We start from the raw sequence: 24986 nt of genomic DNA, 5'->3' as shown, positions 1-24986 counted from the left end.
ACATGAATGGGAGACATGCATGACCTAATTCACAGCAGAGGGTTTGGTCATTCCCTGGTGTTTTCTTAACATCCAGAAAGGTTCCTGAAATCCCCCCCCCCCCTCCCACTACCACCACCACCGCCGTCCTGCATCATAGAGAATAAACAGAGAACTAACCTGAACCAGATTTTCTGCATTTCAATATCAGAGAAGGAGACTGAGAGAGAGCATATATCAAGAGAAGTGTTTGTGAAATATATAGTTTGACCCCTATATTCTGTTATCTTTGGAAGAGCGGTTGATATGACAGACATGTAGTAAACTAGACCTGCTCTTTTCAGAAATCTGCTGAGCTGCTTACGTTGGGTGCCTTTGAAGTTATCAAAAGCTTTGTGTTAGAAGCACACATATTCCAAACGGTAGAGAACATTTAATTTACATTTAATTTATATTAACAGAATAATAAGAACAATCATTAACGCACAATAAATAACACAATGTCATAAATATACACTTTTTTTTTTTTTTCCAGAGCGTTCTTGCGACCCGGTAGCAACGCTTCCACAGCCCAGTACTGGATCGCAACCCGATGGTTAGGACCCTCTGCATTAAATATTTTTAATTTATATTATCTGGAGCCTCAGACCGCATTTTTAGACTGTAACATTCAGTAATATTAGCTATACCACATTCATCTTTAGTCTATCTTCTGGAGAAAAGTCACACTATTTAAGCAATGTAAATTAACAGTTTTACAGTATTAGACACTCCTAATAAATGTATTTATTAACCAGAAAAATAAAATAAAAATGTCTTAATCCAAATTTAGCCAAATAACAAAAATAAATGGTTGCATATAAGTATTAAGTTGTTAAACGTACTTTTAAAGGTATTTTAAATGTACATTCTGAGTAATACTGCTAGTCCGGACAACCAGTCAGGCTTGGGAGTTTTAAATATTGTACCCTCCATAACGATTAACACAATATCATCATCTTAAAAATGAAATGAATTTTGATGTATATACTAAATAATACATATATAGATCTTTGCTGGCAAATTCCTCAATTCCCAAATATTGACAGTCACTAAAAATGATGGGGTTCTCTCCTAAAAATAAAGAACACATACTATGATTTAGCGTTTTCATTAGATATGAGTGGATACTCTACAGTGGTAACTTACACACACTTACAGGTATTTTTGTCAGCCAAGACCACCGAGGAGTGGCTTGCTTGCCAATCGATAGTGCTCAGGGTCCTTCTTAGTTTGGGTGGACTGTAATTCAATAGAGCTTTAGTGAGCTAGACACAATGTGTACCCATGAACCTGAAGGGTTCTCTCTCTGAGCTTGTTTAGACTGTAGTCTCACCACTCTGGGCTGAATAGACCACAAGAGGTCACCTTGCAATGCTTCTAGAGATAAGTCATCTTCCTTTGTGCATCATTCAAGCATTCTCTCACTCTCTACTATTAGACTCAGCAGAACATTTAGTGATTTCACTACTTTACTACCTTTCCTCATGTCCTGTCAGTTTAATTTACTGAATAATAATTTTAATAAAAAAAAATAAAAAAAAATTAATGTATTATTATTATTATTATTATTATTACATACATTTATTATTTATATTATATAATTTATATTATATAATTTATATTATATAATTTATATTATATTATATATATATATTATTATTATTATTATTATTTATTTTTTTTTTTTTTTTACACAAGTTTTATGTAAAATATATTTTGGTATAATTTGGTTTTACTTTTTAATTTTTGTGCCCAATAGCAAACAGTACAAATTATATACAGTACTTCTGATGTTCCATGCTGAGCATCTGGCATTGAGATGAGTCTTTGAAACATGTTTTAGACCTGAAATAGCTGTTTAACATTTATATTGCACCATTCAACCTGTTAGTAATGACTTTTCCAGCTCTGTGCACAGTGGTAAGCTAATGCTACATGATGCCATTTTCAGTCGTGGCAGGTGCAAATGTAGGTGTTTTTGTCTTTGTAAGTTCCATATCAATGTGGAATAACTGGATTGTATGTGCCACCCGTCTGCATGGCCAAACCCATCTGTTATGTGTTGTTGGCGGATGTGGCTGAATTGACAGTATGTTGGATAGGCTTTTGCACCGAGCTGATTTCTTTCACACTCTCATTAGCCTCGGTAATGGACTACTGCCATTCTTCCCGGTCAACCACAGGCAGGTTGCCACTTTCAGCTCTGGTTGGCGCCGCTCATTCGCCGCAGCTGTCCTTCACTTTGCATTGTCTGCCCCTCTGTGTCTTGTTATTTTTTTCCTGCGAGTGATGTAAAAGGTAGAGGTAAACAATCTATCTTCGAATGGAGAACTTGTTGGCACCATTTCGAGGGACATGTTTGCTTTCTCAGTCTCAAACTTTAGCCCCCTTTGACTCAGTAATTGTGTTTTGTCTCTTTATCCCCATTTGTCTCTTGCTGTCTGGCAATTGCACACTCAGGGTGGTGTATGAGATGAGCTTGGGGTGGGGGTTGTGTTCTCATTAGTTGTGGATGTTTATCAGTCTTTCCCATCTCTGTATCACATATCAGGATTAGCTTTGCCGTACAGCGGCTTAGACTCTGTCACCCGGCTCGCCGTTTTGTCTTACCTCCGAATCGCTGTTTTGTGCGGATTAAACTGCCGTTGTCTTTGGATAAGCCCGCTTTTGTGCGACGGTTTGAGTATGAGAATGGCAACATCCCTTTCCCGTGTGGAGCCTTGCAGAGCGGCTTTTTTTGTTGCGTGCCGTGTCGACTGACAAAACAAAACTTTGAATTGGAACTTTTGCTGAACAAGCTGGACTGGTGCTGCATTTCCCAGCTGAAATGCCAGAATGTGTACGGAAACACGTTTGAGGTGTCCTGTTGAATAAAATATTGTGATACAGTTTGCATCTACATCATCTACTTTTTATAGACAAGGAGTGTGTCGGGCTGCTGAACAAATAACAGGAAGTGGAGAGATGAGGCTGGTTTTAGGTGAACAGAAAGCTCCAGAGGAGCTCTTCTTGCACACGTTTTAGTGCTGATGCTGTATATGTGTGAGACGGGATTGATTCTTCAGCCTCTCTGCCTTATTTATTCAGTGGAAAACCAACCTGACATTATCTGACCTTTTTCTCATGCTGTATATTGCGCATCCCAGCCATGTGTCATTAAAAGAGAGTGGCGTGATCATGTAAATTAAAAATATGACATGTAAACAAGACTAATTGCAATAGAAATATGCCAACCAATCAAATTAGTAACCAGGAGAAATCAAAATAATCCATACCTGTGGAAAGAAAACACATCTATCCCATAGTGGCCTGGAAGCCTGCTGTTAAACCATCAGTTTTTCATCATTCTGAACAAACTCTAAGAAGGTCTATGTTGGGGTACATTACGTACACTGGTATAACTTGTAATTGATATAAACGCAAGTTGTCCTAAATCACAAATCTGAACCACTATTAATGAGTTCATTTGCATCTTTGCCCACTCCTGGTCACATTAGTGTATTAAATACATTTCTCACAGATTCTTGTTTCTGAATAAATTGCTTTCGTAGAGCGGCACACATTCTTAATTTCTCTTGCAGTACATCCACAGCAGACAAACATAAGCGTGTGTGCATAATAAGTTTGAGGGTAAATCCAAAGCGACCAAAGACATGAATAAAACATTGAAACTGGCACTTTTGAGTAAACAGCTGCTGCTTGTACACTTACAGTACTACAAATATGCAACATCGAACCAAGAGCCTTTTCCCAATCCCATTCTTTTCTGAACCAGATGACCAACTTAGCATTGGTAGCAAGTCCAACAGCTAGTGTGGATTTACAAGGTCACCAGTTTCCCTACTGCTGTGTGTGTTATGCAGAACTGACATCAAGAAGGTTAATTGTTATAAATAGAGGTTTACCTTTTAATGCTGATAACTTTGGAAAAATCTCTAGCATAATGCCCTGGTGCAATTCATGAGCAGACTCAATCGATCCACCCTCACTTTTTGCTGTGCACAAGTCAGTTTTGTGGACAGAAAATAAGACTGTTAATTAAGACTCTGATAAGGTCAAAGAACAAGCACCGGGTCAATGGATTGTCATTTTGCATTTGAATCCACCTCAGTGAACTATTTCCCTCAATGCAAGGCATTCACAGATGCATTGGTGGATCACTTCCAAGATAATCTGCACATTTTTTGGCAGTTAAAAATCTCAGATTAACTTGGATGCCCTTAAATGAGAAGTATGACCAATAGAGCGCTGAGGAATAGTCATCTAAATCAGCATTTGTCCTTATTTTAGAGTCTTTAATGATATTCAATTGCTACCCACTTCACTGTATTCAAGCACATGGACAGGTTTCTCCACTAACTCTGAATACAAATAAATGTAACCCCATTGCCCGCTGATTTAAGTAAGCCGCTTTAGGATTGGAGTGAATCATTGTGGGTAAAGCCATCCAATTAAACATTCCTCAAAGGACTCATGTGGACCCCACTGCATGAGTCACGCTGGCTCTGTGCTTTTAGATTATTTGAATCTGGCTGAGAATTTCCTCTTCTAAATTCATTTGAATTTGGTCAAAAGTTCTCTGTTTTGGGGTGCAAGAGGATCAAATGGTTTAAATATTTTGTACATTTCCCTTTTTCTGGAAATTAGACACATTAAAGAACCTTGGTGGGATACAGATGGTACTCAACCAGAATGAGCTTTTTACTACTGTGGTTATTTGGCATATCAGCCCTCTACATTGTTTGCATATGTGACTAAATCTTCATTCTGGCGACTAAATGATGTCTAATATTAGCCAATGGCTCGCTAGTGTGTTAGTTGGAGGCTATAAGTATAAGTTTAGCACAGATCTATTTTCATTCGCAAACACTATGACTGAGGACTTCAGAGTTTCACTCTCCGTCAGGCGATCTGTGCTGTTTTTCAGTTCATCTCAATGGATGCGCAGTGCACACGTATTTAACATACTGTAAACTCTAGTGTAAAGGTGCACAAATCTTTGCTTTCTCTCACACACATGCAGAGAGAGAGAGAGAGAGAGAGAGAGAGAATTGACACGCTACATTGAAACAATATTCTTTGTTGTATTTTCCTGTCAAAATAACGGCATTCATGAATCCAGCAGCTCATTAATCCTTAGTAATCCTAAATAAATAGTTTGTTTTATAGTTCTTATTATTAGAATTCTTATCATTATTATCTTAGCAGTATTTTTGGTATTTTTCCCCCAATTATTTATTTATTTATTTATTTTACAGAAAGACTGAATGACCAAAAAAGCACCACCACCAGTCCAGTTAAAATGACTAATATGCATGCAAACATGGTAATCAAGTTTACTTGTAATTACTAAAGTTGTATTATTAAATTAAAAAAACACATTGTAAATAGACACTTTGGAAGCCCTCCTTAGCTAAAACTCAAATACGCATTGGAGCACTTCCCAGATCGGTTTGGCCAATATTATATTTTTACAGCCTTAACTGAGGGTGCTCTTACTTTTGGTCATCTTCATCATTCATCATTCATGAAGTTGTTTGAACACATGGCATCCGTGCACGTCTGAGCACATGCACACTCTGTTAAGGGCTGTAATTATGTGATTACAGTGTTTACATGCCATTTTATTGTAATTAAAATCAGCTTACGCCACACAGAGTGCATTTACATGCACCATCATAATACGGTTATAACAGGATTTTGGCAATATTGCATTTACACTTTACCTCTTTAATACTTGTTTGAGTTACTATTTAGGTAAATTTATAAATGCCTACAACTCAGCTGTTTAAGAAATTATTGCGAGCTTTATTTATCTGTAGCCTGTGCCTCCAGATGTTACATGATTCAGCTCTAGATTTGTACCTGAAGGATGGGCCATATATCTAGCATTGAATGGGGATTTGTCATACGTGTTGCATTTGCAGTGATGGGGTAACTGTTTTGAAGTGTACTCATAATTTAATTAAAGTTACTGTTTTGAGTAGTTAGCAAAATGCAGAAATTGCCTTTCAGCATTCTCATTCACTTTAAATTAGCCTATATTTCACAGCCTATGTAGTCACCATATCTTGCTCAAAACCTTATAAAAGGAGATGTCAAATCTAAATGTCAAATGTGTTCTTTTCTGTGCAGCAAATATGTTTTTTAATCACTGTCTGTCAAGTTCAGTCACAATTATGAATAGTTTATATAATATATATATATATATATATATATATATATATATATATATATATATATATATATATATATATATATATATATATATATATATATATATATATATATATAAGACTGCACATCATCCTGCATATTAGACACACATCTGTAAGTAAATAAAGTTACTAGATACACTCAGAAAATTTTGTACAGATAACTTAATTAAATAAAGGGAACTTTAACACATAATTAATTTAGGTTGGTTCAACAAGAATAAAACTTCCAGTTGTTCTAACTTATATTGGTATGAAAATATTGATTGTAATCTTTAGCCCTGTACAAAAATATTATAGATTGCAATGCTGCAGATGACCTGTTAAAAAGTAATTTATATTGCAAAATTATTTACTGCAAGATATGAATAGATATTTACGGATATATGTCCATGCATAATCCCTGACATCCTTGTTTAACATTAATTGTGAGATGGGGAATCCTGTGAGATTCCCACCCTGAGGCTTAATATCAAAGCTAGTGGAGTTCCACAATGGGAGGACAGGGACAGTTGTTGAAGTCACAGCGTGACACTGCACACAGCATGGTGTCCTTGTACACATGTTCTCTTGTTCCATCCATGGGATGATATTCTCAAGAGCTGGAGGAAAACACTTGTTAAGGTGCAGAGACTGGAAACTGCATGGTCATGTAAATGAGAAAAGTCCCAAACTGTGAATGGCACCTGTCAAGGAGTCGATGTGCTTCTTTATTAATTTATTGATTGATTGATTGTCAGTCATGAGGTAACATGTTCCCAGGTCTTAAAGCGATCTAGAAGTGTCGCTTAAAATATACATCACCACAAGTTTGGGGTCAGTTTTTGAAAGAAAATAGTTTTGCATGCAAGTTTCAAAATGTTAATTGTTGTTCACAAAAGATGGATGTTAAAACAAAAGATTACTGTCACTCGAGTTGTGCAAAAGGCCGTATACTGGCTTTTGCTGCATTACATGGAAAATACACTGAGCAGCGGGGGAAGGATCAAGACAGATCAAGGGAGAATAGAAAATGAGTGGTATACAAAAGGGATCTGAAAACAGAAGTACAGATGTGTTATTTTTAGTCCTTTTTTTTTTCCTTAATGTTTTTTTTTGGTCTTATCTTTTGGCTTTGGACTTTTTATACCAGTTTTTGTTGATACTGAAAGTGAAGCACACTTGATTTGTTACTGTTTTAGTAGCAAAATGAATTTTAGTCATTTCTTTAGTGTTATAATTTTCCTAGGTAGATGCTAACCTAACATGTGTAATCTTGTGTGACTCAGTTACTAAGCCATAAAAAAAGCATTTTTTCTTTTTTTCTTTTTTCTTTTTTTTTTTTTTTACAAGTGTTATGTCATTATGCCAAAATCAAAGTGATTGCCTCTTAAAGGGATAGTTCCCCCCAAAAATATAAAATTTGATGTTTGATGATGTAGGTGACTTTTTAAACCAAACTGTTACAATAACCAAAAGTTTTGTCTCTTTACACATCATTGTATTGTCATAAGCTGCATGGCTTAATTTGGTTTTGTTTGTATGTGTTATTTACTTTTTATTTTATTCTATGTTTTAGCCGTAATTGCCATCCACTTACATTATAAGAGTGATAGACTGCAACAGTTTGACTTAAAAATCTTGGTTTGTATAATACTGAAGAAAAAAAGTCACCTACATCTTGGAAGCCTTGGGGGTACACATTTTTCATTTTTGGGTGAACTTTCCCTTTAAATGCATAAGGCTGTGATGAAAAAAAGTCACCGGTGCGCATTTGTGCATATACTTTCATTTCAAACTGCGAAATAAACTATTATGCAAACTATTATTGCATGCAGTGTCGTGGTCAGTTAAGTCATTGAGTTACCAAAAAGGCGATAAAGGTTAAACTGTGCATGCATGTAATATATTTTATACATTTATATATCTCTTCCATAAGTGAATATGCAGCCTGCAAAACACTAAAATAAATAGAAAAAAATAAATACAGTTATACAAGTAAATAGCCTAAATAAGAAAGTTAAATACACCCTGTCTAATGTACGCAAGTGGTGCAGCTTGACAAAATACTCATTATAATCAGTGAAGATACACTGGATGCGGCACGACATGACAAATCCCCTACAGTAACTGACTCGTCCTATTTATGAGGCACTGACACAGAGTTCAGATGTCCTGTGGAGACACTAGTCAGACAAAACCTGTCGTGACGTGGTGGTGTGGCGTCCGGTGAAGACATGGTTCACTGTTCCGCCGCCTAAGCAAGTGTCGCATTCCCAACAAGGTCCATCGCACAACACAAAATTAATTTTGCTGAATGCATGAACTGTATTTCCCCGCACTCAAACCTGCCAATCTAAAGGAAACGTTGTGTATGGTGTTTGAGGTCATTTGTACATTTCCAAAGACCTATAGTCTAAATAAAACAAATTGCATTACATTACAACATTTTTATACAAAACTTTGTATTAGTGCATGATGTCACGTGCACTACCGCCAGTGGCAGTTGATAATCGCAGTGGCAACCGCAGTGACGCGGTTGTCACGGCAACCATCACAGCCCTAAAATGCATTTTACTCTTAATCGTTTATTTTCATCTGGTGAAGTTGGTCACCCCAGCAATGTGTTTTTCTCTGCTTCCTTATTTCTCATTTAAAAATGTCTGATTCTCTGTCCATTACCATTCTTCGAGCATTCTTTACATCTTTTGTCTCAGGGCGGCCAGCAGCTATGTAATTTAGGAGCTGATACAGAGGCTCTGATCTGCTTCCTTGATCCCTGTTAGGCATGGATTGATTTCACAGGGATGCACATGGAAATCTCCCAAATGGCAGGGTGATTTCTGAGAGAACGCAAACACTTTCTCACACACGTGGTCAGGCTGTCTGACTGACGTCACACCCAGGGATTCCTGCTAGCAGCATTGTACACAATCCCTGTATGTTTCTGTCCACAAAGACATTTTCCATTGAATCTATAAAGCATCAGTCTATTGTCCTTTCAAATCTCTGTATACTTAATTTTTTTTTGTGAACAAAATTATTTATATATTTCTTTTAATAAAATTTATTTCCATGCAGCATTTTTGACCATGTATCAACCTTCAAAAATGGCTCAATTAAATAAACAAATAAATATGCAGCCCATAATACAATGGGCTACTGTTATGGTACATTTATTTATTTATTTGGCTGAAGCAATATAGTAGCTTTGTTTGCATTAAGCATTTAGCATGCAATAGCTTTTTCTTCGTCTTCTTCTTCTTAAGCTTGAATCTTGTAAATATCGTTATCCTGTCAAAGTTTGTTTGTGATTACACCTAAAAACCAAAATGCCTGGTATGAGTTTGTTACCCCTTTTTTTAATCTAAAATTGAACATAAATGGAATTTAAAGGAAATATGTATAATCATTTAAATTGCAACCATTAATAATCACCAAATAAAATTTAATGGCCTCCAGAATGTTTTGTAGTCTGATTATCTGAATATGCCAAGCATCAGAATAAAGCCTATAATTATAAAATAAAAAATAAAAATTTGAGTTTTTTATATATATATATATATATATATATATATATATATATATATATATCAACACTTGAATGTACACTTAAACATTTTGATCAAAAAGATTTTCACTTACGATCAATTAAGATTTCATTGTCTGCTTTTTGGTTTACCAAAGATGTATTCACTTATCATGTTTTTGAATGCAATTGTACAGTTCCTTATCCTCACTACAGGATGCAGTAAGTAGCATCATTACACATAAATCTTTACCAAGGTACATGGGCCTGTTCCTAATAGCTTCGAAGGCAGGCAGCGGGGATCTGTGTCTGCGGGTGAGTGGTGCGAATCAGCTTGTGAAACCGCCAGTTCTTAGAAAGAGCAGACTAGTGGAAGTGTAAACAATAATGCCGAAGCTACATTACGAAACTCTTCCTCAGACACAGTGGTTTCTCTAATGTGTGAAATAGAGAAGATACAAACAGGCATGAGCTTACTGACACTCTCGTCCTTCTGTGTTCCATGCTGACACCGGCCCACCGCACCCAGGTGGACCTGTGCCTGTTGCTGTGGCAACGCAATGAGCAGAGACGGAGGTCTGACTCAAAGCAAGCTCACATTATTTACTCAGTTGCTTCGTTCAACACACCGTATAAGCAAATAAATCTGCTAATTCTGAATTAGTAAAACATCCGAGGTCTGTTTTTCGTGCCAGAGGTGCTCAGTCTCTGTCCTGCTGTGGTGTGAGGCTATATACAATTGTGTGGTTGTATGAAAGGCTTTCCTATTCATTAAAAAAATATACGAAAAAAAAAAAAATGGATCAGTTTACACAAAAATACTAAGCATTAGTTCACGTGACATTAAAAACAAGAGTAATTTTATTTAAATTAAAATATATTTCATTTCATTTTTTTTTTGTTCGATTCAGTGTTAATTTTGACACGAAATTTTAATTTAGTTTTAGTCTTAGTCTTTTGACTATAATTCCTTTTAGTTTTAGTCAAGTTTTAGTCATCTGATTTGTTTTAATTTTAGTCTTATTTTAGTCGACTAAAATTGCTTGGTATTTTAGTCGACTAAAATTGCTTGGTATTTTAGTCGACTAAAATTGCTTGGTATTTTAGTCGACTAAAATAAGACTAAAATCAATAACAGATTTACTAGACAATTTTTTACAGCTGGTATAGGAAACAAACTTAACCAAAATATATAAAACACAAATTCAACTTTATTTCAACACAACTGTGTCTTTATTTCGATTCAAAAGCTTTTATGCAGCAACAAACACTGTCATGATAATGTAAACAATAACTAGCTGCCAATTGACCATCAATAAAAGAAAAATAAAGTTAGGTCCAGGACCTTAAAGCTTACAGCTGAGCTGAACAATGAGTGCATACATTTAAAGTAAATATTTAATAAGTTGGGTGGATAAAAAAAGTAACAAGATTTTATAAGGTATTCATTTGTCTAGCAATATTGTATGTTTTAAATACTACAATATTGCTAGATTTGTATGTATAATGATAGGATGTGAACATTCATGTTTCACATGACTAATATAGAAATATTTGTGATATTGTCAACAAGTAGAACATTATAAAATATACTAAACATTAGTATTAATCAAATGTATTTATCATGATATTACGTATTAGTATTGTGCTCGCATCTAATTTGAAGAAGGGGCTATTTTACAGTACTTTTCAGTTCGTAATATTTAATGCTACAACATCTACGCACTGCACTATTCCAATTTTGCTTAGCTCAATAAACAAAAGAACATCGTTGTGAAATTACATTTGAGAAAATGTCCGGGTGGCTCGTCTGTAAATGTCTTTTCAAATGCGCTCTGCGTGCTTTACACTTTGTTTTGTTTTGTTCGTCGTCAAACGTGAAGTGAGCTGTGGACATTTTGTCGCTCTTTTAGACAGTAGGGACTTTAAGCAACAGCTGCGAATGGAACGGCTACAGCGACCGGAAGTTTGCCGTCACACCGCTGTAGCCAAGAACGTAAAAGTCACTAAGCAACGGTAAAACAGAACAGCGCAACGCAGCATTAATTCATTTATTGAGATCCAAAAAAATATATAATTTAAAAAAGCAAGAGAAGGATTGCTTTTGGCGTTAAATGACAATCTTTTGTCAGAAGATGAGTTTTTAATATTGTATGATGTAAATAAGTCTAAAAACATAACATTTATTTACCTAACCTCTCACGTTGTAGCGACTCCGGCAAATCAGCTGTTCTCCCGTAGTAGACCGTTAAATTAGAACGTCACAAAGTAGCAGTTAAATTCGCGCAGGCGCAATACAACGCCAGAATGGCGTTGCCGTTCCACCAGAGGCTGTTGCTTAAAGTCCCTATCACCTCTTCGAATGCCGACTTCCCGGGAGCTCATAAAAACTGAAAACCTTCGCTTCACGTCTCAATAAGTCAGCCTCTGATTGGTTCTCTTCTCTCATGCAGTCTGTTCTGTTTTGCCGGTTCTTTTGCTCATTCCTCGCATCTCTCCCGTCTGCTGATTTGATTTTCGTCACAGTCTATTTTCGTCTCGTCCTTTATTCGTTGACGATAATGTCAATCAATTTAGTCATAGTTTTAGTCTCCATCAGTGCCTTCTATTTTAGTTTTCGTTTCGTTTTCGTCGGCAAAAATATATTCGTGACGAAAATAATGACGAAAATATTTAGTCAACGAAATTAACACTGGTTCGATTTTTATTAGTTTTTTTCAGTTTGAATGTGCTCTGTCTAAATCACAAAATAACATGCAGCTAAAAAATCCCACAGTTACTAATATACATTTTCTGACAGCTTTTAAAAATGATCAGTCGACCAAGATTTGAACTTGTCATCCTGCATACTTAAAATAAGAAATGTCAAGCTACAACATCTCATACTGAGTGAGAGGCTGTGACCCCCAAGGGCTGAAATTATAGATCCGCTCCTAGATGAGACACTGCTCTTCATGCCTCTTGTTCTTTCTATTGTTCTTGAAACTTTCTGACTGCAAAAAGTATTCTGTTCCACATGCTTTAAGGGGCCCAATGGATATACAATCTTGAAGTTTGGGGTCTATTTGAGTGCTTATTAATGTTTCATGGGCTTTGGTTTGTCCATCTAGAGCCGCTGCAGTAACGAGTAACTAACAGCCTTGTGTGTATTCTCTTAGGAAGGTGAAACTAGGTTCACTCCAATGTATGGGGTTGTTTCTTGTTCTCAAACAGTTTTCATAATCACAATTATTCTGTTTGCTTTTGTGTGTGTGTGTGTGTGTGTGTGTGTGAATATTTTCACAACCAAATATGATTATGAGCTGGCCAAAATACCAATTAATTGCCTCTGAAATCCTGCGGTTTATTTGACCTCTTGCCAGCCTGGAGATGATAAATATGATATATATTTTTTTTTACTTATTTATCATCTCCAGGCTGCATAGGCTGCACTGCATGTATATATGTTTGGCAGAATATTTAAAATTGGTAAATAAATAAACTGGCTAAGCATCTGCTCCACCCTAACTCTTTCTGCTTTTCTACTGACACACTAAGAACATATAAATCAACTACATCCAGATGATACAGAGACCAGCCGTTGTGACTCAGGGTACTGAAAGAAAAAAACAAAAAGAAAAAAAAAAAACACTTGAATCTAGAGTATTCTTGACTTTCACACAAACCCCTTCGGATTAAGTGTGAATCCACTGACTCATTCGAATGTCATAGTGGCTTGCACAAAAACATTTTTGACTTTAGAACCCACTTTTGACTTAAAGACATGTTGAACATTATAGTTTAACATTATGAATGAACTGTCTTTGATGCAAAAGTTTGCAAAAAGAAAATTTTAATTAAAATCATAATATAATAATATAATTAGGGCTGTGAATTGAATTCATTAATTTAATTAGTTATGGAATGATAACACAATGTTTTTTTTTTCAACAGTTAATGCAAAGGTTTTTTTTTTTTTAGATTGGTATTTTACAATGGTTTTTTAGTGTAATGTACATAAAAAAATCTAAAATAAGAATAAAGTCTTAATATTTCTAGAATAAAGTCGTAATATTTCTAGAACAAAGTCAAAATATTATGAGAATGAAGTCAAAATGTTTCAAAAATAAAGTCGAAGTATTACAAGAATAAAGTTAAACATTTTTGACAATAACGTCAAAGTACTACAAGAATAAAGTTTAAATATTACAAGAAAAAAAGTTTAAAAGTTTCAAGAATTGAAATCGTCTTAGTCTTAGTCACATTTTAGTCATTTGAGTCTTTCATATTTTTAGTCGACGAAAAGTCATTGCATTTTAGTCAACTTTAAGTCACTACTTTTAGCCAAACTGTAGTTACCAATATGTATTTAGGTAGCTATTTTATATGTAGTTTTCAAATTAAAATAATCATTAATTATTCTCTCTTTAGACCAAATCAATTAAGCTTATGAGAAATTTGAATCAAGGACAGACTTTTGAAAAACGTATGATAATTTTTATTTTCGGGTGAATTATCCCTTTTACAGAAGTGAAAAAGGAGCAACTTATAAAAATATTATATATATATATATATATATATATATATATATATAAAGAAGCACAATAAGACAAATACAATAGAGATACAAATTAAAAATTTTTTTCAGATACTGTAGGTTTTACTTAACATGTATACATTTATTTAACATCTTTCGTTGGTTAAAATTAATGACAGATAGGTATTTAATTTGGAATGCTGTCCTTTTAAGATGGAAGGCATGCATGAAATACTGATACATGTTCAGTTTTTCAATGACAACGAAATATGACTCCCGGGAAAAACGGGACATCTGGTTACCTTATCTCTACCCCTTCGGGTACTGAGGCCATTGTTTCAGTTTTATTAGTCTATCCATCTACAGCGGCTGCTATACTAACTAGATATGCAAACGGCACTTATCCGATCGCAATCCAATGACAGGGATGCACAATTTGAAAGACAATAGCCTATAGGGTGCATTTTGAATGTCCAGTAGTCCTCAAATAAAATTATAGTCCAGTCTTGTCTAGTTAACGAAAACGCAGCATAAATTTTGTCATAATTTTGTCTCGTCTTAATCACAGAAAAAATTTTCATGAATGAATATTTTTTGTTGTCGCCTTGGTTAACAAAATTAACACTGGCCCACCGCATTTACTGTAATGGAGTGACAGAGACATGAGGATCCATATGCAAGCTTTAAATCTTTGACATGGTCTAAACACAGACAGGGTCGAAACAGGAGCAAACAGGTATGGTATGGGCAAGACACAAGAATAATCCAATGGCAAGTAGTCCAGGGTGTACTGTGTAGTGTGAAAGTGACCCCATTCACTTTCATCTACAAAAACACTAAAGCCTGTTGTGTTTCACATAAGAAAGCAAGTCATACAGGTTTGGAACAAAATGAGTGAGTAAATGATGACAATCATTTATCATAATTAATATTATCTATTTATTTGAACAAAAAAACAAAAAAAAGACTTATTTTTTTTTGCTCTAAAGACTGTCTATTTTGTCATGCACAGCCAAACCTTCTCCTTTCAGCTGGAACTCATGCATGTGTGTCATTACGATATAGTGGGTAGCCGCTAATACTCTTCTCCTATGTGGAAATAATTGTGGGATTTGCAAAAGATTGCATGTCTTGCCTGTTGTGTGCAGGGGGGTGATGAGTGTTCACTACAGTTGCCTCGTAATTGTGCATGCACAGAGAGAGGCATTGATTGAATCATTGCTCAACAAAGCAGAAACCGCATATTGAGCTAATGTGCTAGTGTGTTGGGATCAATTTCACAATGTCACTTTTAAAGTATAGACTATGGAGAGTGGTAGGCGTTTCAGAGCGGATTGTGCCAGAGCTTTCATATTAATTTTTATGTGTGGACATGCAGCTTTCATAACCTAGCTTATATGTGCTTGTTAATGTGACTGTAGAGGGCACAGACAGACAGTGCTTTCTAGGTAACTATATGTTTTCTTTAGTGGTTTGTTTGTGGTGTTGTTCTCTCACAGTTGCAAATCACTTATCATTTATGCTGGTTTTCTAGTAAAACAAATCAATCCTCATCAGCATAAAATAATTTGTCCTGAATCTGCTGTGAAAATATTGCATGCTAAGCAGTGTTGTAATCGCTGTGAACAGATGCACACTTAATTTCTTGACCTTGCTTTTTCATTTACCAATCTTGTGATCGCAGCCTTAGATTTATCGAGTTGCTGTACTAATCACTTTTGACAGGGTATAAGCATTGGATTTAGCAAAGTTTGTCAAGTGCCACTGGATATTTAAATTTTCAGAGTTTGAAACTTGAACTTTTTCAGACAAATACCAAGAAACCAAATAGTTACATTTTTAATATGATATTGAGGTTCTGTAGGCTATATATGGTTTTAACTGTCGTTATCATGATCTAAATGTATGCTTCTATAGAAGACCAGTGGTTAATTTTCATAAAACTGAAACTGTAAAAATATTTAAAATTCACCACATAAAAATGAGGTTGTTACAACTATTATTTATTAATTAATTATATATATATATATATATGCATCCTAACCCAAGCTACAACTACTGTCAACTCAAGCTACTGCCAAATGTGCATTTCTAAGAGACGAAGAAAAAAATGCTATATTATTATTAATATTAATACAAACTGTGCTGAAAATGCGCATCATCAAAATCAGGCAAGACAAACCCATTTCATGATGTTGACTTGAAACAATATCACTCATTAGAACATGCAGAAACTAAGAAATTACGTTTTCTGTTAAATGTGACAACATGAAAATCTGACTTTGCTATAAATCTATAATCAGGTCTCCGGTGCATCTACCAACACAGGAAATGTGAGAAAGATTAGCCCAGTAACTTCGTTTTGGTAAGCGTTTTTCTGCAAGCATCTAAAAAAAAAAGAAAAATGAGCGTGTCAGTTTCCGCTTACGCTGTTTCCACTTATGGTGCTACCGTTCTTGTTTTCTTAAGCGACAACGGTGTAGTTCCGTAGTAGTAACAACCAGTTGTAGTGTCATGGCAAAAGTTCGAACAAAGCTTGCTAACTGTTCTATCGTTAGCTGCACAGACGAAAACACTATTTAGAGTCCCGCCTCAGAGGACACAAGAGAGCAGTGGATTTATTTATTTACTGTATATTACGCTACTGGCACATAGATCTAATATAAACATGCAATTTCTGTCCCAGACTTTTTGTTACTTTTTGTTGTTTTTAACATAAACGTTTGTGTATTTGACCGTTTAAGCACAATCACTTCAACGTGATAGACATGATAAACAAAATCATATTATATATTTGGGGAAGTCATGGCCTAATGGTTAGTGAGTCGGACTCGCAATCAAAGGCTTGTGAGTTCGTTTCTTGGGCCGGGAGTAAATGTACAGTGCTCTCTCCACCCTCAATACCACGACTTAGGTGCCCTTGAGCAAGGCATCGAACCCCCAACTGCTCCCCGGGTGCTGCAGCATAAATGGCTGCCCACTGCTCCGGGTGTGTGTTCACAGTGTGTGTGTGTGTTCACTGCTCTGTGTGTGTGCACTTCGGATGGGTTAAATGCAGAGCACGAATTCTGAGAATGGGTCACCATACTTGGCTGAATGTCTCATTCACTTTCACTTTATATAACATACATGCTGTAAAGGAACAGCCCTAATCTGGAAAAGGGGGCTGGGAGAAGCAGCTCATTTAGATTTAAAGATACATGCACAAAAACAGTGTGTTTCTGCTTCCTCTCAAAATTGGCATTTCTAAAATGATATAATAAATGATCCATGGGGTATTTTGAGCTGTAACTTTTAGTCGAAAGGGTGATAATAGGTCACCTTTAAGATATTTATTTTGTTAATTCTTGTTAATTACTGGAAAAGTGTAAAGAATTAAAAAGCGTTTTTCATGCTCTGTCCGTAAAGAGTGGTTTAAAACCACAATTAACCAGTCTGCTTTCTATAACTATCACTTAAGAGCAATTTTGTTTCATTTAGGGAAGTACAGATGCTTATTGTATGGGACCTGATACTGCACTCCTGTACCTGTACTCATACTTATTAAAATACTCCGGTGCCAAAAGCCGTTACCACACAGCATGTGAACAGTGATGTGTCCAGACAAGGAAAAATTAATAACAGAGAGCAGAGTGGAGTTATTAGAGATTAAGGAGGTCTATAATGTACATGTATGTGATTAATATAATGTTAAATATTCAGTATTCATGCCTGCATATCTGATGTGCTCAAGCTGCTAAGCTTAGACTGAGTCTTCCTGTCTATGTAAGTTACTCTGACTAGAATGAAGTATAAAGTGCACCAAACTTTGTTGTAATCATGAAAATATTTCTCAATTGAAATTAATTAGGAAAGGGGGGGGGGATGCAACAAAACATATATATATTATAATAATAATAGAATTGAGTTCCATTCTTCACCAGGTTACAAGAACAGTGTTTGCTCTTATATTCCTCTCTCTCTCTTTCTTTTTCTTTTTCTCTCGTTGGTTCAGTATAAATGGAGACCGAGAAAGAGGAATAGAAGGAGGGTCATAGATGCAGACGTAGTGCGAGAAGCATCTCTTGCTGTTTCAGCACTCGGACAGGATGTAGCGACCCTTAAAATGGTTAAAGCAGTCAAACTGCAAGGGTGGTACAGCAGTCCTGTGAGTTACAGACTGGAGATGACAAATGCAGCAGGGCCACAGGGAAAACAGCGTATGAGGGAACATCCAGAGGCGGCGCAGGATACTTAAAGTCTCTTAAGGCCAGTAGGGATCTTTGTTTAAGAAACAGAGCTGTTATGCATTCATGATTTATGTATGCAAAATCAGAATGAGAAAGTAGATAGTTTTTATTCTTTTGAACAGTTCCACCGGACCAGCGATGGGAGAATCTAGATAGCATTCTAGCTCATACTCATGCCACTCCTTCAGTCAAGTTAATTAATGGTCCTGGTTAAAATCTCAAGTGTATATTTCTCAAACCTGTGCAACTGTTCATTAATATGAATACTGATAAATATGTGTATGTGTGCATGTCAAACGTGTTGTTCTCACATGCTCTCACCTGTACAGTGAATTTTTTTTTTCTTCTAATCAGTGCTGATGTAATCAGCAGTCAGCCCACCTATCTGTCTCTCTCTCTGTCACTATGTGAGCTTTACTAAGACAGATTTCCCCACTGATGTGTACCAGGTCATTGCCATTAGGAAAGCATATCTTCCAGTATGCGTATATTGTGTTCACATTTGTATACCTGCACAATAAGTTATACTGTATTAGCATGGCTTTTCGAATCAAAACATTAGAAAATCAGAAGAAAACCAGCTGGTGGTATTGTACAGAATAGCTGGAATATAGAACAGAGATTCATATGCATTTTGAAATTTGAGTATCTATCTATCTGTCTGTCTGTCTGTTTGTGAATGGTTTAAGTAGTAATGTGGTTGTATAGGTGTTATAAATGTACTCACCAAGTTAGAATATATATATATATATATATATATATATATATATATATATATATATATATATATACGACTTTATGTAAAATTTTATAAAAATGCAGTTCATTTCAGTTTATATATCATTTTACAGTTTATGTATTTATTTTTTTCTGTCCCTTTCCAGCCCTTCCAAGCTACACCTGTGGGAATCCAGGTCAGCTGCTGAATGGCATGCAGCAGGGCTCTACTTTCAACATTGGGGACAAGATCCGCTACAGCTGCAACCAGGGTTATGTGCTTGAGGGCCACACCGTGCTCTCCTGCCTGGCCACTTCCTCCGGCACCGCTGCCTGGGACTTCCCCCTGCCGTACTGCCGAGGTGAGTCCATTGGCTCCAAATGGGTGAGGAGGGACTGAACCTCCTCAAGAGAGACTCAAGAAAAGGTCACCAAGTGTCTTTATCAGCAATGACAGATAGCCCAGTGTTTAGTAGCAGGTTGACTGCACGGTTCTATTTTTCTGGGATGAGATCAGCAGAGACCCCCGAGGTGATACCTGCCGACGTGTGAAAGCCGCACAGCCGTGTTGTGTGAGACAGCAAGGTCACGTGGCATTGTGTTAGCTGTTGACTGGGGTTGAGGGATATCCAAATGCTCGTGGTCATGATACTCTGAAAACATGTTGACAGTTAGAGGCAAAATATTAACACAATGTTGAGCCCCCACTGATGTGATGTTCTTACAGTGTATTTTTTGCGTCCATTCTCTTATACACAAAGCACAGGCTCATAAATATGCATAACTGAACTGTACATGGGTATATTCATGACAATCTCATAAAAGCATACACAGGTCTTGTGGTTAATAAAACAATGAAAACGTACCCCACAGATAATAGCATGTATAATGCATTAGACAATGCACAGTAGCTTTGGTGTCCAGATCGAGTGTGAATGTGGTCTTGCAGGCCAGTATGAACCAGGGCCATCTGTGCCCAGGCTGGGGGACAGGAAGCCCACATAAAGACACACATGCTCAGACACGCAATGCCAGAAGAAAACCCTCTTTTGCCAATGCTGATTCTCCATTATCCTTCACTGGCATCCTTCTGCCCCTCATCATTCTTCTTTTCTTTGTACAGTTTTTATTCTTTTCGCACACGACTCTGCTTTCTTGTGCCAGGTGTTAGCAGTTCATGGATTTGCTCAAAATACCTTACAGAAAATGTGTTATTACTTGTTAAATTTGCCACTTTTAGGGTACTTTTAGGGTATGAGCCAAAACTGACCATTTCTGTGTCTTTCCCTTTAAATGTAAATGAGCTGGTGCTCCGGGGAAGAGGGCGGAGCTTCAAGAGCTCAAGCTCCTGCTTGCCCTTGTATATAAACACTATTAGAACAAGCCTGTTATCTTTACAGAAAACTCACTCTGTACTGTGCATAAAAAAATGCACTTTATAAAATACGCAGACGAGAGCACATTAATTTCGTTAGCATTAGTGTTTAGGGAGCATTTTCTTTATTAACTAAATTAATCCACATCATCTTCAGTGGCTCAGATTTCACAAGTAAATGGAGAGAGCTCTGTAGATCCATATATCCAGCTACAGAACACCTAAAACACTTGGGAGACATTCTCGTCAGTGCAGCAATGGCGGACTGTGTACAACTCGCTGTTAACTCCCTCAGGGGCTGTCAACTTTCGTGGGCAAGACCTGTGGCTAATGTGACGTCAAATTAGCAGCAATGCTGAAAACAGGTAGTTGGGAGACACTGCTTATTACTTATGGGGATAAAAAAAAAAAGGAATGGGTGGATTTTTATTGTTATAGGGTGGTTGTGTACACATACTGCCAACACACATTTATGTCCATACAACATGTGAAAGTGAATTTTGCATATCAGGTCCCCTTTAACAATAAAGTATTTCTTAAAAAAAAAAAAAAAAAAAAAAAAACGAGACATAAGTGTGCCATATTTGTATGAGGAATTGAACAGCAAAATGTAATCTCATCTAAAGTCTATGTAATAAAAACAAAATTATAAGTGAAGTAAGCTTAGATGATTTCATCTTAATTTGTTTAAAATATTGGATTATTTTATGATGACCGTTGCTCGTCCATAACACTTCCAGGGGGGCAAAAACACAATATACAATATATATAATATTTATTATATGGGCTATCTAAAACAGTGAAACTACCAAGACGCCAGGAGACATTGAACAAAAAAAGCAACTAAATGGCTGTTCTATACGTTGAGTTAGCAGTTGGGAATCTTATCCATTTTTGTATACTCTATCATCCTTAATGCTTTATATTCAGATTCAAGTAGCTTTATTTTTATCTTATTTTACTTTTTTCATGCTGCATCTCTCTCCATTTTTTATGGTTTTCTGATTAATTAACCATGAGACTGACACTAAAGAAAGTTCTGCTCTGTACACATGTAAAAAAACGGCAAATCAAAGGCTCTGGTAGCCAACAACAGTCAGCCTCCTCTCTGGCTCTGTTAATGGGTGGCCAGAAGGTGGCAGGAAGTTGGGTCATTTCCCTTAAAGGAGTCGCACAGTGTCAGTAAGGCTCCAGAAGCCATCTTGCTTCTCTGTCCTCATTACTGCTTATATATCTCCCAGGCCTCTTCACAGCGACCAGTCTGCCTTTTTTACCACTTCCTATAGAGCGTATAAATATTTGATCTAATAAGTCTATATTTATATACAAAAATAAATACTTTCCCAGATGAATATCAGATGTCTGCTTCTAAGCATCTCCACATGGTCTGTATCCTCACAGCCCTCTCAAACCCCTCATTTACTCGCATGGGAATACATCACAACGTCAAAATGGCGGGCTTCTGGCATGCCACCCTCCTCTATGGCACACTGAACAGGATGATGGTTCCAAAAGAAAGATAAGAGAAAACTGAAAAGTTGAATTCTTACAGACTGGTTGGATCTGTTATTACTCTAAAATCCTTTTCTTTCCCCCCGTTGTTCTTCTCTATCAGTGCTGGCTCTCAGGTCTCAGGGTGCCGCTGCACACCACTCACTGCTGTGTTACCATGGCAGCCACAGAGCCTGAGGAAGGCAGTATGAAGAAGCATGAAACACAAGCAGACCATCTTTTGTAGGGGCTTAGATCTTTATGCATCACACATAATCCATTTATTCAAGGCAATTGAACAAGTCACTTTGACATTTGACTTCCTTGGGCAGTACAAAGGGATGTTTGAGCATATAAAAAGAAAGAACGATTGATGTAAACCAAAATTCTGTTATGTACAGTATTTGACAGGAAATGGGGCAAAACTAGGGGTGCCTTTATCCCAGGTGTTTTTTTTTTTTTTTTTTTTTTTTTTTTAATGCAGTTATTACTGTGTTCTTTAATGGAATCCTTTGAAAATATGTAGATTTTGTACTCAAAAGGCATTGAAATCTTTAAATAGAAAGCTAAAACATAACAGCATTTATTTTAAATATAAATCTTTTTATAAATCCTTTACTGTCACAATTTAATGCATCCTTGCTGAATAAAAGTATTACTTTATATAAAAAAATAAATAATAATAATAATAATAAAAAAAAAACTTTTTAACAATGTTGTGTGTATAGTGAATTGTGATTGGTTTTGTGTTCCTTGCATATATGTGACTCTGGACCACAAAACCAGTCATAGGCATCAATTTCTCTAAATATGAATTTATACATCATCTGAAATGTGAATAAATAATCTTTCCTTTGATGTATGGTTTATTAGGATAGGAAAATATGACCAATATACAATTAAATTTTTTGTTTTGAATATCCGGAATCTAAGAGTGCGAAAAATCGAAATACTGAGAAAATCACCTTTAAAGTTGTCCAAATCAGGTTATTAGCAATGCATATTACTAAACAAAAATAGGTTTTGATATATTTACGGTAATACATTTACACAATATATTAATGGAAAATTATCTTTTCTTATTATCCAAATGATTTTGCAACTTAAGACTGGTTTTGTGGTCTAGGGTAACAAATGTAATCATTAATGCCAGCACTTTCAAGCACTTGTATTTCCTTCATGAACTGTTAATCTAGTTTTTAGCGATGATTTTAGGTTTTTGCCAATACTAAATCAATTTTCACAGAGCCTTTTATAAATATTAGCAGTTTAGACATGAAGCCACAGAGTCTCTAAAAGATCAAACAACCAAACTGAGAGGCAGAGCTGAGGCCAGTGATCAGCTACGTTCTACTGAAGTGTGACAGAAACTCATGGCTGGAATATCAATAGCCGGTCCTCCCTCCCCTGCCTCCATTGCGCTTTTTTTTCCTCTCTCCATCCCTCTGTTCTAGAACTCTCAGAGGCTGCTCCTCACATATGCTCTGAGTCTCTCCAGGGAAATGTAAGAGTGACGGATCTGACGGAAGACTGACAGGGCCTAGGTCCTCCTGCCGTTTTCCACTCACAGAAAAGAAATCATGCGATTAGCCAGTCACCGTAAATGAATCCCATGCTGGCCTGTCAGAGAAGAACTCGTCACCCATCAGTGACAAGCAAGCACCTTCACCTATGTGAGGCAAATACACACACTCTGCACTCGCTCTGACATAGGGTTTGTTTATTTGGTTGGTGAGAGAGAATTTCGCCTGCTTGGTAGGTGTGATGACTCACTTTTTCTCGCGCGTAGTCTTTCCTTCCTCCCTCTTGAACTCACACACGAACGCCAACTCAAACGCCTCCTAAACAAATCTCCCATCACTCTTTTTTCCCTCAACCCTTCTTTTGCCCCAGAGAGCCTCCTAGATATCATTATGAGTCACTCACTCGCTCACACAGAGGCTCTTTGCTCCTTTACATGCCTGGAAGGCAACATATCCACTTGGCATGCACACATAATTAATAATTCTTCTGTAGCTATCAAACTGGGGCTTTACAGTGCAGGGATGTCTTTTACTCTAAGTAGGATGGATATATATATATATATATATATATATATATATATATATATATATATATATATAGAGAGAGAGAGAGAGAGAGAGAGAGAGAGAGAGAGAGCTCAAAATTCAGACTACATGTAAAAATACTTTTACAAAATAGTAGTTTATTTAAATTCCAAATAAATGTTATTTTGAATGTTCTATTCATCAAAGAATACACACAAAAAAAATGCAGTTTCCACTAAATAAATGAATAAATAATTAAGCAGCACAATTTTCCACATTGAAAATAATAAATGTTTCTTGAGCAGCAAATAAGCATATTAGAATGATTTCCGAAGGATCATGTGAGACTGAGGACTGCTGAAAAGTCAGCTTTGCCATCAGGAATAAATTACTAATTAAAATGTATTTAAATACAAAGCAGTTACTTTAAATTGTGATGTTTCACAATATGACTGTTTTACACAAATTTCCAAATAAATACATTACAGAAGAACAATTTCTGATTTTTTTCTGCCACTTCGGTGTCAATAATCAAACAAAAACATCCTGCAAGTTATTATAATGTTAAGTGTTATGCTGATAATATAATTTTAAACACATAGATAAAGAAATAGTCTCAGACTTTTGGACCTTTGAAGAATTACAGTTTCAGTAGACTTTAATCAGGGTCGATGCCATTTTGAGTTTTGCGTGGATGAACGAGGCTGTGAGGGTTACAGTTTTCGAAACGGCCCACACTGTGTGAATGTTCTAAATATCATGTACTTTTAAAAACTTGCAACTTTCAAAACTGTTTCATGGAATTGTTGCCTGCTGGAAGTTTTTTGTAAAGATGTTTCGTCGGCAGAACAATAATGTTGTTGACA

The 24986-nt window shown here is 36.1% G+C and overlaps 1 protein-coding gene across 1 annotated transcript in view; it reads left to right on the top strand.

Annotated features, from left to right (window-relative positions):
• The window catches only part of LOC113091748 (CUB and sushi domain-containing protein 2-like), a 269603-nt gene that overhangs the window by 60990 nt on the left and 183627 nt on the right, over positions 1-24986 (top strand). The window contains exon 4 of the mRNA XM_026257372.1: positions 19374-19568. Within this exon, the coding sequence (XP_026113157.1) occupies positions 19374-19568 (195 nt within the window). The remainder of the gene's footprint in view (positions 1-19373; positions 19569-24986) is intronic.

The sequence above is a fragment of the Carassius auratus genome, unplaced genomic scaffold, assembly GCF_003368295.1.
Source record: "Carassius auratus strain Wakin unplaced genomic scaffold, ASM336829v1 scaf_tig00214282, whole genome shotgun sequence".
Classification (NCBI taxonomy): domain Eukaryota; kingdom Metazoa; phylum Chordata; class Actinopteri; order Cypriniformes; family Cyprinidae; genus Carassius; species Carassius auratus.
Note: the sequence above shows the minus strand (reverse complement) of the source record. Positions and strands in the feature narration are given on the sequence as shown.